The 17,322-nt window shown below is 46.4% G+C and overlaps 1 protein-coding gene across 1 annotated transcript in view; it reads left to right on the top strand.

Moving 5' to 3' along the window:
- The window catches only part of ADAM12 (ADAM metallopeptidase domain 12), a 340,119-nt gene that overhangs the window by 202,978 nt on the left and 119,819 nt on the right, over positions 1-17,322 (top strand). The window contains exon 4 of the mRNA XM_055300220.1: positions 15,302-15,380. Coding sequence (XP_055156195.1) covers positions 15,302-15,380 — 79 coding nt within the window. The remainder of the gene's footprint in view (positions 1-15,301; positions 15,381-17,322) is intronic.

Raw genomic sequence — 17,322 nt, 5'->3', positions numbered from 1 at the left:
TGGCGACGTCCAGGACGCCTTCTTCCTTCCAGAAATGTGCTCCCTTGGTGGCCTGGGCCTGGAGGGCCGCAGGGCACCCGCGCGGCCAGGGAGCAGCTGTGCTCCAGGGGCTGATTGCACCGGGCGGCGGGCGCTGGGTCCGGGGGGCAGGGCGGCCGCATGGACCGAGCCCACCTCACCGGCTTCGTGACCACCCGGGGAGCCCCTGCGGGCTGTGCCTATGAGCAGGGGAGTGGGTGACCCCGAAATTACCGCTTGGTTGCCTCTCCTTCCAAATCCTAGGCTGTCTCTGAGGAGACCCTTGAAGGACATGCAACTGTCTTGCTCCTCATCCGATTTCCCCCTAGAGTAGCACCCACGGGTGTAGTTGTCCAGTGTGGACGCCACGCAGCACCGTGGCCAGGTGATCGGCAGGGAGGGCCAGATGGACGCCACGCGTCGCCACCCGGGGTACCCTGAGAAAGGCATAGGAAGACTGTGTGACCTCGCGGAATCACAAGCCACTCTCGGACCAACCCCACGCAAGGAACATTCTGTTAAACATCATAAAAGTCAAAGAAAAGTGGTAGAAATGTTCTCAGCCCGAGGAGGCTAAGGGTGACGAGTACAGGGTCAAGAGCAAAGGGAGACCGAAAACGCTGAGGTCAGCTCGTGGGGGATGGCTGCACGACTCTGCGAACGTGCTCCAACTCCCACTCTCACTGGGTAAACCCGAGGGCAGCTGAATTATTTCTCCAAAGTGCTAATAAAAAGAAGCAAAGGGACCCGACCGCCCAGAGCAATACCTGATCCCAGACTGGATCCCACCCTGGAGGAGGAGCGAGGTCGCGAAGAGCACCGCGGAGTCCACTGTGGACGTGAGGATGTGAGCGCAAGAGGAGGCCGGGCCCCCCCACATCCACGCCACTATCACGCGGGGGACACGCGTGCTCGTGGGAAATACACCTCAAGGCACGGAGGAGTGAAGGCGTTGATGTGCGTGACTTACCCTCACATGGTCTAGAACAAAACTTGGGGGGGGGCAGTGAGGAGGGAGATCGTGAGGCCCAGCGAGCAAAGGCCAGCACAAAGGATAAAGCAAAGGGAATAGAACATAATGGACAAATGCTGCTTTTTTGAAATGTACCTTCCTGGGCCCAGGCCCCCCGAGGGGTGACTCCCAGGCCTGAGATGGGTCCACGCCCCTCGTGTGTTCTGAGGCTGAGGCCCAGGACCAGAGTCGGAAATTCCCCTTGTGCGTAGGCCCCCAGACCCACATTTCTCAGGAATGTCCTCCCAACGGCCCCAGAGACTCACCCGGCATCCTGATTTTTCACTTTTGTTCCTCCATTAACTTTAAAACCCTTTTATTCTGAAACCTTCTAACCGTATTCTAGAGGAGAGAAAAGAGTATATTAATTAACCCTCCCACATCCTAGTGGTTCTCGAGGGCGTCCCACCCCCAAGGGATGGGGGACAGTGTGGCTGGAGGCAGTTTGCCCATCACAGCTGGGGATCCGTACTGGCCTGTGGAGGCCAGAGGGGCTGCTGAACATCCTCCAGGCACAGGACAGCCTCCACCTCAGTTACCTGGTGCCACCTGTCAACAGAGCCGAGCTTGAGACACCTGCCACCTGCCCTGCACTCCCCCCCATGACCCAGAGTCATTCCATTTCAACACGTGGCCACACCTGTTCCTTCTGTCCGCCCCCATTCTCAGAGGTCATTTTAAGCCGACACCAGATACCATGGCATTTCCCCTCCGCACAGCAATATGCATTTCTGGAATAATGTGGAATTTCCTTATGAGACCACAGTGCCACTGTCACACCCAGCAAAATGAATAATAATTCCCCGGGACTGGTACAGATACAACCGGTCCAGATTCACATGTCCTGGGCCAAACAGTGACCCCGCAGGGAGCCAGCCGAGATGGGACTGGTTCCCCCTGGAAACGCCCACTCCTCACGGGGAAAAGTAAAGAGCCCCGACTCGACATTTTGCACATTTTCTAGTCTGATCCGTCTCTACAGCCTTCTGACATATAGAGTACATTGTTGTTTTGTGACCCCCAAGAAGTGTTGATTAATTCAATAAGCTTGTAGATGATTATAGTATTTTTTTTCTATGAAACTATGTAGGAAAGATTACTGAAGCAGACCGCTGTAAATTACATTTTTTAATCAAGTTGTGTCTTCCTCCTCCTCGATATAGTTCGCTGTTTCTTTCCCCAGACACATGGAAAGATTTCAGCTTTTAATGAAGAACTCCTTTCTGGAGCATGTTTTTAGAATATGAGTTTAGTAGCACATATGATGTCACCCCAATCCCCAAGTTTGCGTGCAAGATGGTTGTGTAAAAATGAAACCATAAATCCCATCTGAATTCTGGTTGCTGGGTTCTTTATGGAAGTTTTCTTTCTTTCTTTCTTTCTTTCTTTCTTTCTTTCTTTCTTTCTTTCTTTCTTTCTTTCTCTTCTTTCTTTCTTTCTTTCTTTCTTTCTTTCTTTTTCTTTCTTTTTAAAGAAACCACAGTATTGTCATCTGAGAAACAGATCCACGGTTGGGCAGCCAGAAATGTTGGAAGTGTGTTTTTCTTTTTTTTCTGCCCAAACTCCGTCCAGAGAAGTGAGGTAATGGTCTAGGTCGGGTGCATGCAGTAGGTATTCGTTTTTGCTGTGTACCCAGGATGGCTTGGAGACTTAGAGGTTACAGAAGTTACATCTGGGGGAGGGGGGAGGGGGGGTGAAGCTGCCTTAGCTGAGCGCTGTGAGCATTGTCACAGCTGTGATGCCAGCAACTTTTTAAAAGAGCACCAAGCAAGTCATACCCTGGGAATGCTGATGGCAGATGAGCTCCAAAGTTTTCATAAATATAGGGAGTCACTGCTTCAATCAGATATGAACCAACCCAGCCCCCCTTTCAACGAGTTTTTCCATTTTTGTCTGTGATGCTTATTAAAGACCTCTGTTCGTCGTGACCTAGGGTGAGAGTTTGCCGTGTACTGTGTTAGTGAGCAAAATCAACAAGGTAGGGTTCCTATCGCCCTGCCCTGAGGATGATGGCAGTAACCAGTATTCCCAGCCATGTCCTGACTAAACCCACTCAAGTACTCATGGAAAATCAGCTGTTAGAATTAGCCAAACTCTTCTTAAACCTGGGGGCTGGAACTGAATAAGGAAGTAAGGCACCATGAAAAGTGCTTCTTTACCCCTGGAGAGCCCATGTGGAGGAGGCAAGTCGTTCAAAGGCCCAGCTGTGGGACTATTGATTGGTTTGGCTTTTATCCTAGAGAAAAATCCATCAATGGCCCATTGTCACTGGTGTCTGCTCTTTGGTTCTTCCCTGGAGGTTCCTGAAAGCATTAGGTCAAAATGCAAAGCCCTTTCAGATATTTAAAAAAAAATAAAAAGAAAAGAAAAAGCCCCATTGCTGATAAGGTAAGTATTGAGAGAAAAGCTACTGGGAGTCAGAAATACTCACCTTGGGTATTACGAGGGCTTCTTATTGTGTTTTCTTTTAAAAAGAAAAAAAAATGGAAAACAATACTTCCTATGAAGAGCTGAACCAGAATTCAGATGGGACTTATGGTTTCATTTTACGATTTTACATTTTACAGCCCTTCGTTGCCCCAGAGGTCCGTTCTTCTCCACCGGATCTCTCACAGACATTGGTGCCTGTTGGTGCTGGCAGAAATCTGTGGCTTTTTTGGGATCTCTGTGACTCAGCCTCAGGGACGTGAGCGGGCAACAGCAGTGGGCCATCACGGGAACAAGGGTGTGCTTTCACTGACCGTGGCTCCGAACACCCGGGTTCACAGCCAGTAGGCCTTTTGAGAAAAAGAAAAGAAAAAAAAAAAAAAAAAAGAGGAGCAACACATACATTCCAGAACCTCAGCCCATGGCTTGGTAGTGTGAGCAAGAGGTTTGAGTAGTTCAGTGGCTGGTGGAGAAAACTTGAGAAAGCTAGGGTCCTATTCCCCTGCCATAGGTCACTCCTGGCATCTATCTCTTGGCAGTGACGGGATGGAAATTTGCAGAGCAGAACTGTCTTTGAGTAAGCAGAAAGGAACAAATTTGATCTAACACACATTCTGTGATTTTGGTTCAATGTAGGTCAGTTTTTAAGAGAGCCCAGCTGGCCAGTCTGCAAGTCTGCCTGGGAGCTGGCTGGCTGGCTTCCTCTGGGGCCAAGAAAACCCCCTCTTTAGCCTCAGAGCACCAATTAATAAAAGTTCTTCATCGAGCAGTGTGGGTGAGGAAATCGGGCTGAGCCGCATCCAGCTTTCTGTGGAACAGCTTACCGGGTCATCAGACCTGCAGTGTGGCCGGACTCCCAGCCTTGGGCTCCGTGGAAATGCCCGTTCACACCAGCAGCCTCTCGGACTCCAGCTGGGGTGGGGAAGGTCCATACATACCAGACTCATTTCATTTTTCATTTAAAGCTCTACTCCCAAGGATTAAAAGGTGTTTGGATTTGGTGGTTCCAAATCTGGCCAGACTTTCTTCATGCTAAACATTGAGAAACCGCTCTTTGAAGATTGAAAGGGAAAAGCAGTGTATTTGCTCCACAGTATGAACAAAAGGCCAGATCTGCTCTATGATAGAACCTTTGAGTATCTTTTATCTATCAGATTTTGTGTGGTTTTGGTGGTGGTGGTGGTGGTGGTGGTGGTGGTGGTGGTGGTGGTGATAGGTTTATTTTTCGGAGTGGGAAGCAATGCCTCATACCCTAAAAGAACAATAAAATCAGTAGTGACTGGATTGTCTATGAGTGCCTTTGATGTATTTTTCTCATTCTGTTCATTATGTTCCTTCCAAAAATGTTTATTGAATACCTATCAGATTACAGGCCCTAATCCAAGGGCTGAAGATACAGAGGGATTCGGACAGATGAGCCCCTACTCTCATGGAGGATGCAGAGCCTCAAACAAATCATCAAGCAAATAAGCAATAAAGGGCAGTAAGCACTATAGGAACAGGCCAGGTCACTGCCAGAGTGGCTACGAGACGTACCAGATGTGGAAAGGGACAGGCAGAGAAGATTGCTCCAGAAAATGTCATTTAGGGTAAGGGTTACTATTAGCTGGCCAGACAGGGAAAGAGGGAAGAATGTTCCAGACCCAGATGAGAAGGGTGGAGGCCTTGAGAAACCAAAGGAAGTCTCCAGAGCCTTAGTGAGGTGAGCTGGGCCTGTGGACAGGGAGGTGGGGTCCATCCTCACTCCAGGATTTTAATTGCACTCTGGGCTCTGTGCGAAGGGAGTGGAGGGTTTTCAGTGGAAGGATGACACGATCTGATTTCCACACAACTCTGGCTGTTGTGTGGAAAATGGATGGCGATGGAACAAGAGTGAAAACAGGAGTCTGGCGTGGAGGCTGTCACAGAAGGCAGGCCAGAGAGATGATGACTTGGAACCAGGAGATGGGGGTGCTTGGGACAGAAGCTGATGGGTTTAATGATCCTAATAATTGCTCACATTTATTGAGCACATAATCTGGGCCAGGTGTGTGTACAAGCATTTAACATGTATAATTTTCACAAGAACTTTACAAAGTAGGTCCTGTTATCCCCACGTTAGATGAGGAAGCTCTAATGCAATTTGTTGTATTAGGTCAAGTTTTATGCCCAACGTCACAAAGAAGAAAGAGGTGGAACCAGGTTTGCCATTGACCACCATTGCTGCACTGCTGCCAATGATATATTTTGAAGGTGGATTTGTCTTCTTGTCGGAATATATATTACCTGAAAATATATTAGCCAAGGCATCCTGCAAATATTGACTGGGAGCCAGGAACTGGACAGGAGATGGGGCCTCCAAAGTGAATAAGGAAGACCCACCCCAACCCTCACATCACTCACTTAGAGGCACTTCTCCTTGGCTTTCATCCCCTTGTGCACCGAATTCAGTTGTTCCATCTGGTCCTACATTCCTTAAAATAATCAACCAGGAATTCATTGGGCTGGGGAGTATGGAAGCATGCATGTTTTTCCACATACAGGTGATGACCAGAGGCTGGTCATGAGGCTGGGTGTAAGGTGTGATAGCATCCAACAACCTCACTCTGTTGCCACCCTCTGTGACCTTGGACAAATTTCTGAACACCTCTGAGCCTCAATTTCTACATTTATGAAATGGTCACCATTAAGATTTAAAGAGCCACTAGTTAGAACATGTCCTGCCACGTTGTAGAGCACATGGGTACGCTATGAGCTGCGGCCATAGATACCACTTGCATTACAGGGCACGATGGGCAGTTAGAACATGAGTAAGGATTGGCTTTGCTGCTGGGGCCAAACCTACTCAACTGGTTTCAGATAATGTTTAGCACCAAGGCCCCACTGTTCTTACCCAGATCTCTACTGAGTCTATAACTGTCCCCGGTGGCACATGTAATCCATTCACCCTGTGGATGGATGGCGTCATCTGAAGAGCCCCAAGTGATGGTAATAACATATTTCGGTATAAATGCCCCATGATTTAATCCAAAATTCTATGTATTTGTGGCAAAATGGATGCAGTACATTAAGAAATTATTTTGCAGGGAACATAATTGTCCCCTACAGTTGCTAAAATGCTGTCTCAACAGTTTTATCTATTATAGTTAGTGAAACTAAATGAGAAAGAGCTGGGGAAAGGGATTTTTTTTTTATTCTGGCGGTGGGAGGAAGTTGTTTAATCATCTTGAGTGTTTTAGCAAATAGAGAATAACAAAAGAAAATCGAATATAAATGCTTCATTGTTCTTTCAGTTGTACAGTTCTAAATAGTTAGGACCCCAAATACCAAAATCATAACCAAGAATAATTTGAATTTTGTAGCTAAATTGGATGGAGTGCTATGAGAGATAGCACAAGCCCCATTTTGCAGTGTGGAAAAAATTATTTCAGGAGAAGATACAATATGATTTGCCACTACTTATTTTTCAAACTTTAAGAACCACGTGCTGATGTTTCTTCCTGGCGAGGCAGTGCCAACCAGTGGTTAGGATGAGGTGGACTCTAGGTCAAACAGAGCCAAATTCAGTCTCCACTGGTTTGGTTGTGTGGCCTTGGACAAGTCCCCTAACCTCTCTGTGTGTTTCCCTCTTCCCTGCCAGGCAGATAGTAACTGTCCCTACACCACAGGGTTCGAAAGTGCACTTGAAAAGCAGGTGTCCCAGGGCCTGACATTCTGTAAACAAACATCAGCAGGGAGATGGCAGTGCTGGTGAAGACGACAAGTCATAAATGGTCATGGTGATGGGGCTTTGCTTTCACTCCCCAAATCAAGAAGCCAGAGCATCAGTTGTTTACCAGGATGACTTTCCCTAAAGGAGAACAGAAAGCATAAGTATTTGCAAGGACTAGGCTCTGAGGAAGTTCAAGCAAAGCCGAGACACAGAAAATGCCAGGTCTTGGATTCTTCTTCTTACTTTTCATTTTCCTTCTCTTATTTCATACCTCACTGCACCGTCTTTATAGAGAATTATTCAGTTGTCTGATCTTGCCATGAAAGAGTCCAGAAGAGCCAATTATATAAGCCTGAGGAGTCCCATGACTGCAGCCAGTGCAAAGTTTTCACTGAAAACCAGGAGTGCTTTCAGGGTATGAAGCATCCAGTCTGGGTACATACCGGGCTTCCTCGCGATCTTTTCTCAGTATTTATTTCGCTCTGCTTGAGGAATAGATCATTTTCAATAATGGATATTCATTTTAGTAACTGGGAAAATCCTGATTATGATTTTTAATTATGGTTTTTATTATGTGTTATGTTTTATTGAAGCTCCAGATGCTTTATCCCTCATATGAATGTATTCAGAGCTGCATTTCCAAATTCTTATAAAGAAAACCATTACCCAAATTTATATATGAATGATTTGGTAATTTGGGGAATAATAACTTGTAGCGAAGTAAATCTTCAGCAGAAAACTGGGTTGGATGCTTCGAATACCAAATGGGTTTGCTAGAGAGATCACAAGTGCGTGTGTGATTTAATTGCAAAGAGTATCTGTGGTGCCTGCTGGTATAATTGACAAACAAGAGCTGTCTTGCGATGCTTTTGCATGAATATGCTGCGCAGAATAATTAAACCCTTAAACCATATGCATAGTCTTCAAAGAAATAATAGGAAAAGGTTGACATGTCATCAATGAGTTTTCCATATTCTAAATAATTGATGCCAATCTCTTAGCCTTCTTTCCCCTCATTTAAGCAGTTCTGAAATTGAAATTGGTGACAAGTTGTCAAGGTTGGTCTTGACGACCTGACAACATTTAGAATTCTTGAAATAACAAGGGAGTGAATGTGACCAGCCCCTACCTCCGAGCCCCTCCAGGATCGGTGACCACAATTTGGAGCCATATTTCTTTTATTTTTAATTGATCCAATTAGTTTGAGCACATTCTGTCCAAATGGGGTTGCTTTTCTCTACTGATGATTCTGCATTTGTCATCGTTTATTTATGAAGCGCTTCCTGTGTGCTAAGCTTTATGCTGGCTTGGGGATACAGGTTCTGCCCCTTAGCTCAACCCAATGTGGGAGAAGACAAGTCACCAAGAAACAAGGTAGAGCAAGGAAAGTCCTGTCACAGAGCCTGGCAGACACAGGAGAAGCATTAATGGAGGGAGGGCAGAGAAAGGGATCCCAGAAGAAAAAATAAGTAGGTGTTTCATACTGCTCTCCTATGCTCTGAGGAATAAAATATGTCATTGTGATGAAATCCATCTCATTCCAACTATATAACTACATTACATAACAGTAAATTTAGAGTGGGATCATTTCAATATTAAAAAAGGCAATTTGAGGGTAATTGTTTTTTATTTCAATACACAAATCATTTCAGAAATGAGAGAAATTTTATAAAGAAAAATGTTATCTACACTGCAGTGCCTTAATGTAGATCATAAATGATCATTTCCAGCCAGGTGTACCCAAAGACTTGGAAATCAGAAAATACAGTGCTCGACTAGAAAGGACAAGTTTCTCTCTGTTCCCCTGTAAAGAAAGCAGGTGCTGTCTGAGTGTCTCCATCTCTGTCTTCAAGCCTCTCCCTAAACCGTAGACTCAGGGAGTCAGTGGTCTGCTGGACATCCAAGAGCATGTCTGCCAGGTACTTGATGCTCAACATGACCAAGCGGATCTCACCATCTCCTTTCCCTCCTGTATGAACTACTACCCATCTCAGTTGTTAACTGAGGTTCCCAATTCTGTGCCCTTGTCTGAATTTCCCGGCCTGAAGGCTCATATCTTGCTCTGGCCATTTGTTTGTAGACTCACAGCAGCTTCCTGCTGCCCTTTGTTTCCTTCTTTTTCTTTTCCTCCCATGCCCAGGGTGGAGCTCAGTGTGGGACTTGAATTCACAACCCCGAGATCAAGACCTGAGCTGAAATCAAGAGTCAGATGCTTAACCAACTGAGCCACCCAGGTGCCCCTGTTTCTTTCCCCAGAAGTCTTATCTACATGGCAGTCAGAGTGGCCTTAGCTCCAAAGCTTATGTCTGCTCAGGTCACTGCCATCTTTAATGGCTCCCTATCACACAGAATAAAGTCAGCAACACTTGCAACTTGTAGGATTAGTCCCCAGCCTACCTATTTGAGCAACAGTGTGTCTTCCTACTTCATATTTTACATTCCAACAAGTGGAACTCCGCATTGCTCCACATTTCCCATGCCCATCTCCACTAGCTTGCTCTTCCTGTGCCTTTGAGGATGTGGTTACCCCTATCTAGAATATTCTTTTCCTCATCCCTCTCCATTTCCCACCTCACTACCCCCTCTCAACTTGATTTCTTCTTCCCATCTTCCGTGACTCACTTGGGTACCACCTCCCCCAGGCTGGCGTCTGGGTTAGAAACCTTTCCTTGAACTCCCCCAATGCTTTGGGCACATCTCTATCATGGAGCTCTCATCACTCCTTGGGTCTGTCCTTCACCAGATATGATGAGTGTGTGGGGTGTCTTATTCCCAATATCCAGCACAATACATATTAAATGAGAGAACATTGAGGTGTCACTTATAATAGGAAAACGTATGGAAAGTAGCAAAATCAACTCTCGGGCATTTTATTTTCTGGTGAAGAGAACAATAGAATTCTGTGTTAGATCAGCTCATCTAATAAGCAGAGAAAAGGGACGTGACGTTCTCATGAAATTATGCATTCACCTTCTGTTTTCATTTGCTGACACAGAGGATCCATCTAATTGGATTTTCTCCTTGGGGAAATCTAAAGGAAATGGGCCCATTGCTATCACATTTCCAATACGGCCATTGTCCACCTGCCTCTCTGTTTTCTCAAGGGACCTTTGACTTCTAGCCCTTTTAAATTAGACACATATCTCAGAAAGCCTCAATCAACCACATTCTCAGTTTCAGCTGTGGCTTCTCAGCAAATCATGGTTCCTAAGAAAGACACAAGACACAGGTCACCTGGGTTGGGAGGGGATAGCCCAAGCCAAAAAAACTATGCCTATAGCATCCTCCTGAAATTCACTCCTTCACCCATCCACCCACCCATCCACCCATTTGTCCATCTGTTATCCTACTTGACACATTCTTGTCCAGCACTTAGCAAAGCACCTGCTGTTAGATGGTGCCATAGAGTGCTTAAGAGTGAAAGTTCTGCCCCAAAGCCACTCAAACGTCACCACAGATGATGTGACCCTGGGTGGGTCACTTAACCTCCCTGTATCTCAGTTTCCTTGTTTAGATTGGGACAAAAAAAAATGGACTCTAACCCAAAGAGCCAGATACTAGGCACAGTCAGGATTAAATAAGATGTATATCAGGGGCTTGGCAAAGGGCCTGGACTGGGCATGGGGCTGCAGTGATGAGCAAAGAGCCCTCTTCTGGGACTTAAAATCTTAGGGGGACACAGACAAGTAAGGAAACCAAAGGGGTTCTATGATGTGGGGAGTGGTGGTGATGGAGGCCACTTCCAGTAAGATGATCAGGGAAGGCCCCTCTGCAAAGATATTTAAACTAATAACCTGAAAGATGAAAAGGAACCAGCTCCATGAAAAACCATGCGGAGGATGTTCCGGGCCCAGGACAGGGCAAATGCAAAGGTTCCAAGTGGGATAGATAGGTTGTGAAATGTTCGAGAACATGGCAGGAGGCAGTGTTGGCTGGGGTAGACTGAGTCACAGGCAAGCAGTCACGGTGTGTTGGGAGGGTAGGGTCGTGAGTACCTGGGAGAGCGTGGAAGGCATGGGGAATTCATTCCAAGCACAGAGGGAAGGCATTCAGGGCTTGGAGCAGGGGGGTGCATGACCCCAAAGTGGGGTCTGGACAGATCCATCACTGCCCTCAGCTCCTCACAGCCTGAGGCAAACGTGAGGCGGACTGTGCAGCACCGAGAGGAGATCCAGCGTGGATCCAGGAGAGCGGCGTGGGTCCTCTTGTGCAGCGTGTGGCCCTGGGGCCCCATGTGGAAGCACAGACCCATGGCTTGAACGTTCAGAGGGGCCCAGAGGTTGTGGGAAACTGAGGCAAGAGCAGGTCTGGCATCCCTGAGCTCTGGGTTCCTGGCCCTGCCCACAGAGCCAGAGCGTCTGTTCTGACTGTGTGCCTCCGTCCCTTTGAGAAGGTTAACACCCACAGCGCCATCCCTGGGCCTGCACTCAGGGCCATTTCTTTCCCAGATTCTAGGAGAAAAACTCAAAATGGAGTGTCACCAATGTCTTAGCTTAGGGGACACGCTCAGGCGTTACTCAGCGGCCAGCCTCCCCCTCTTTTGACAAAGGAAACTACAGTGATGCTGAAGAACTCTCTAGAGCTCAGAGTATGAGATATTTCTGTTTAAGTGATGTTAGGATAGCACAGAAAAGAAGTGGAGGTATTTTTTAATTCTTTATTCAAATTCAATTTAGTTAACATAGTACAGTAAGTTTCAGGAGTACAGTTTAGTGATTCATCAGTTGCCTGTGACACCCCATGCTCATCCCATCCCGTGCCCTCCTTTGTGCCCACCCCCCAAGTTGCCCCATCCCCCCCACCAGTGACCTTCAGTTTATTTCATAGAGTCCAGTGTCCCTTACGGTTTGTCTCCCTCTCTGATTTCATCTTATTTTATTTTTCCTTCCATTCCCCTACGTTCATCTGTTTTGTTTCTTGAATTCCACGTACAAGTCAAATCAAATGGTTGTCTTTCTCTGACTTATTTTGCTCAGCTTGATACCCTCTGGCTCCATCCACATTGTTGCAAATGGCAAGACTTCGTTCCTTTTGATGGTTGCGTAATATTCCACTGTATACAGACACCACATCTCCTTTATCCTTTCATCTGTGCGTGGACATCTGGGCTCTTTCCATAGTTTGGCAATTGTGGACATTGCTGCTATAATCATTGGGGTGCAGGTGCCCCTTCAAATCACGATGCTCATGTCCTCTGGGTAAATACCTAATAGTACAATAAAGCAGTAGGTTTTTAAAGGTAGAAGTATTCATAGGTTTTTGTATTTCTGTACAGAGCCACATTCTGAAACCCTACGAGTAATCTTCCTGCCGGTATACCCCAAAATTCCTCTTGTCCATAAGTTTGCTGACTGTCGTCTACCAAAAGCTCATGTTCTCCAGTTCCTGGCTTTCCTGGCAGATTTTCCATGTCACTCACACGTGAAGCGTGTCTTCTCCGTGGACAGCCATCCAAACTAGCTTCCAGTTAGAAAGCCTTTAAGTGATATCTGTTCGTAAATTACAGCATATAAAAGCTATCTCTGTTAGAAATTTTATCTCCACAAATTCCTGTGTATATTACAACTCTATGTATTAGGTTCATTCAAAGGAAGAGTTTAGTACTGTCAGGAGTGGAATTACTTAAGTATTAACAAGATATAAGTAAAATAATAAAATTATGAGCAAACAGCAAATAATGTAAGTAATTATAATATAACTGAATTCTCTTAAATGTTTGTCTCCTCAATCTGTGATCATGGAGCTGACCAAAGCCGCTCCTTCACCAGGAGACTGAGGCTGTTGCAGGCCTCACCTCCTGCAGGCCCTAGCTCCTGGCCCCTCCTCAATGGCCCCTGTGCTCTGTGCCTCCTTCCCCTGCAGCTGTGCCCTGCCCCCTCTGCATCCCCATTCCTCCAGCCCATCCCTTTACATGACCCTGCCCTTTGACCCCACACCCCATCTCTCTGCTTCCCTTCAGAGCCACCCTCTGAAAAGATTCATTGACGTGTTCTGTCCCCATCTCCTTGGTCTCCCCGGTCGCTGCCCCTCCCCAAGGTCACCATCCTCCCACACACACCCCCACCCGCCCCTGCCCATCCCAGCAGGGTTGCGGTCTCCCTGGCCCTGAGCCTGTCCAGAGGTTCCTCTGACAGCTCGTGGGAGGGACACTTAGGAAATGGGGATTTAAGACCAAAAGGAACGGGGACGTAACCTCCCCCAGCACGATCTGTGTATTCCTGAGCAGAGTGAAGGGGTGGGGGGCACGCAGGAGGATCCATGGCCCTTTATCCGTGAGTGTGAGAGATGGTCTGTTTTGCATTTTTGGCACACGCTTCTCCAACACCCGCTGGTAAGTAGAGCACAAGTCAGACCACTGTGAGGGTCTAACTGACTTAAGTCAGGCATATCCTAAATATATCGGAATCCATGTAAACCAGGGAGATTGCTTTCAGCTCTGGACTTGGCTGGGAGAGAAGCAAGAGAGATGGGCTGTAAGGAAGATGTTCCTAATCTGTTACATCCAGAACTTCCCACTGCTGTCTCTTCCCTGTTTGTCAGCACCCTGGTTGCCAAACCTAACTCCAGCCAACTGAAGCAAAGGAGAGGTGTTTATTGGGGAAAGGGAAGGGGGCAAAGCAGGTCTCCAACACACCTGGAAAGTCTCCGCCTTACTCCCCTCTGTCAGAGCCGAGTGGTGGCCACGGTCCCCTGGGCAACATCCTCGTAAAGCAAGGGACCAGGCTGAGGAAAGCCCTAATGAGTGTATTTTTGGAGCTTTGAGAACAAAGAGGCAAGACTTCTTCCCTGGAAGCCCCAGCTCACAGCATGCTGTGGGAGAGATTTGTGATGGGCTCGCTTGGGTCCCAGGTTCATCTCTGGTCTGGAAGAGGAGTGACCCCAACACGACCAACTGCGTGAAGCTCATTCTCCGAAGGGGCGGCGGGCGGGCAGGTTGACAGCCACACTGGCAGGTGCTGCACCTCCTGCAAAGCTCAGTATGTAAAACAATCCTCAACTCCTCATTGCCGAGGCAGATACAACCAGGCTCCATGTCGGAGGGCCCTTCCCCATCTTGCACCAACGTGGCTTCCCAGATTTCAGACTTTAGGCCTCCCTGGCCTTGCCATCCTCTGCCTGGAATTCCCTCCTCCTACCCCCTCTCTTGCCTGGCCATCTGCTGCTCCATCTGCAGGTTCCCTGTGTATAGCCTTCCCCTTCCACAGTATCCCACCTGCTTTATTCCCTTCCCCCAGTAAGACTGTTCCTACCTCTGTGGCAGCCTTGCCCATGCTGAGCGGTGTTTCCTCTGTCACCGCACCAGGCCACCGTATCCTTATTTATCTTTGTATCCCACCAGCTGGCACCGCATCTAGGACATAGTAGGTACACAGGAAACATTTGTCATAGTTCTGTTGAAAAGAATAAAATAGCGCATATTACAAAAGAAACTGCAAAATAATTTAAAACCTTAGGAAACTTGTGCTTTTACTGTCATCAGTGAAGCTCTGGTAGACCTCATACAATTTTAGTTGGGATAAATAGGACTTTTTCTCCCCCTTTCAATTTATCGTAGAAATTCAATACTTCAGTGTGTCCGAAACCATTTTTCCTTACCACCTGTAGCACTGCTTTTAACATTTCATTGTTGTTCTAAACTCTTCTTTGACATTTTCATAATGACAGCTATTTCTCTCCCCTGAACAAGTACCAGCAGGAGCGATGCGGTGAACCCAGAATTATTTTCCCAGCAGGTGGCTTAGCCATTGATTCTAGATGGCAGAGCCTGGTGACTGCCAGGCAGGTGATTCTCCCAACCTGGAAACCTGTACATGCGATTTGTAGAAGAGCGTGTGCTTGTGTGCATGCTCTAGCATGCACGTGCACATGTATGTATGTGAGTGTGCGCACACCAGAGAGTGTGCTGGAGGGCTCTGCGCGTACTGTGGGAGCTATTGTTCAAAGCACACACGTCTGAATCCCGTCATCTGGGTCTCCTCCTGAACATCAGGGTCACCTTCCTGAGCAGAGGAAGGTCATTTGGGAGCCTCACTTGGTCATCTGTAAAATAAGGATGGGTCAAATGCTGGCTGCCCCGTGGCCTAGAAACTCACAAGCGACATATCAATACAACTCTACACTCATCTTTCTGTGTTGTTTGTATTTTTCCACAGAGGTCTCATTGCTAGCAGTTTCACAGAAACTCATTATCTGCAAGATGGTACTGATATATCCTTCACTCGAAATTACACGGTAAGTCCCACTGCAAGACGACCATGTTACCGTGCTATCAAATCTGTGCTTAAACTTTGCAGCCATTTTATCCTAGCAAAGTCACACACTCAAAGTTCACTCAGATCCCATGAAGAGCCTGTGCATCACTCAGGATTTGGGCATTGCTTTAGAACTCCAGGAAAACTTGGCCTTGGCCAGCTTCACACCAGGACAGTCCTTGGAGATCTAGCTGACCTTGAAACCACCTTCCAATAACTAGAGGATGCTCAGTTAGGCAAATCCTTGCTAGAAAACCTTACCAAAGTTCAAGATGGCTTGGAAAGCGGTTATCCCAAGGCTGAACTTAGCTGTGTTACCCTCCAAGTAACTTGAAGACATTTGAAGGAAAACTGACTCTGCATAACCTATAAATGTATCCTACCTATTGGAAATGTAACCTACCTATTGTAAGTGTATCCACCATAAATAAATGCATAAGCCATTTATTTATATAAAGGATAAATCCACCATAAATAAGATGGTTCTATATCATGGTTGTTATTATAATACAGCATTTATCGCCTTTTAGCTTTCCTGGTGTTTGAAGTTTTATATATAACTTGGACAAGATGCTAATTTTATTTGATCCTTTAACAAGTACTTACTGGGTACTCTCTGTGCTCAGCCTGTGTGTGATTAAAGAGATACTGCCTTCTCAGGACTAAGAAAATTACTTTAAAAAAAAAAGCTATGGATATTGGTCTTAAAAAGAATAAGCTTAGAAAAAGACTTTACATTTGCAGTCGAAGTATCATCAAGCAACTTTGTCTGCAGGGATTTCTCCCTTCTCTGAACTATGCCAACGCTTGTTTTCTTCATCACATGTTTGGCATGTGGCAAGTACAGACTGATACCTTTGGACTCATAGCAATCTTGTGGAATGACCTGGCATTGATATTCCAGCCTGGTCAAGCTTAAAAGAGTCCAGGGAATCCTTGGAGGCAGAAACAAAGAGGGGATGTAAGCTCAGAGCAGTGGGGTGGTGAGTTGGGGTCATGGGACCACAAAGAGCTACCTGGCACTTGGGATTTGGGACAAGAGAAATGGGCACCTACAACTGAGAGTCCCACAAGAACTGGGCCTCCAGAGAGCTGCTTCCTCTGTGAAAAAAAATGTATGAAAAAAACCCTAGTCCAGAGAAGGGACAACAAAAGGAATTGCCTTAAAGGATCCTATATTGAAGAAAGATCTCATACAAAAATAGAGAAATTGAAACCCCAGCCAACCTTATAAGTATATGTTTGCAGCGGGGTGAACTGGTGTTTAAATTTCTAAAACCTGCATAGAAATGCAATTTCCAGTCAATATATTGACCTCAAAAATATATTGGGACCAGTCATAGCTTGATTGGTCTCAAATCAGCAATCCTGGGTCTCCTGGGCTGAAGCCAACCCAAAATAGTTCTATGGAAATATTTCTACAACCCAGATCACATGAGTTGCCCATGACAAAAAACAAATAATGATGAGCCCAAAATCAAAATTACAAAACACAGTGAGAAAAGCCACTGTAAGTGAGCATCAGTAGACAAAAGTAACAAGAGTATCGGCCCCTCTGGAAATGCAAGCTAATAGAAAAATCAGAGAAAATCGTAAATATTTTAAAGAGAACAGAATAGGCCTAACAGAAATTCCAGAGTGAAAGGGCTCAGTCAGTTGAGCGTCTGCCTCTTGATTTCAGCTCAGGCTGTGATCTCAGAGTCATGAGATTGAGCCCCATGTTGGGCTCCATGTTCAGCATGGTGTCTGCTTGAGATTCTCTCTCTCTCTCTCTCTCTCTCTCTCTCTCTCTCTCTCTCTCTCTCTCCCTCCTCCTCTCCTCCTCCTCCTCCTCCTCCACCTCCTCCTCCTCCTTCCCCACTTGTGCACTTTCTTTCTAAAATAAATAAATCTATTTTTTTAAAAAAAGAAAAATTCCAGAG

This window comes from Nyctereutes procyonoides, unplaced genomic scaffold, assembly GCF_905146905.1.
Source record: "Nyctereutes procyonoides isolate TBG_1078 unplaced genomic scaffold, NYPRO_anot_genome, whole genome shotgun sequence".
NCBI lineage: Eukaryota > Metazoa > Chordata > Mammalia > Carnivora > Canidae > Nyctereutes > Nyctereutes procyonoides.
Note: the sequence above shows the minus strand (reverse complement) of the source record. Positions and strands in the feature narration are given on the sequence as shown.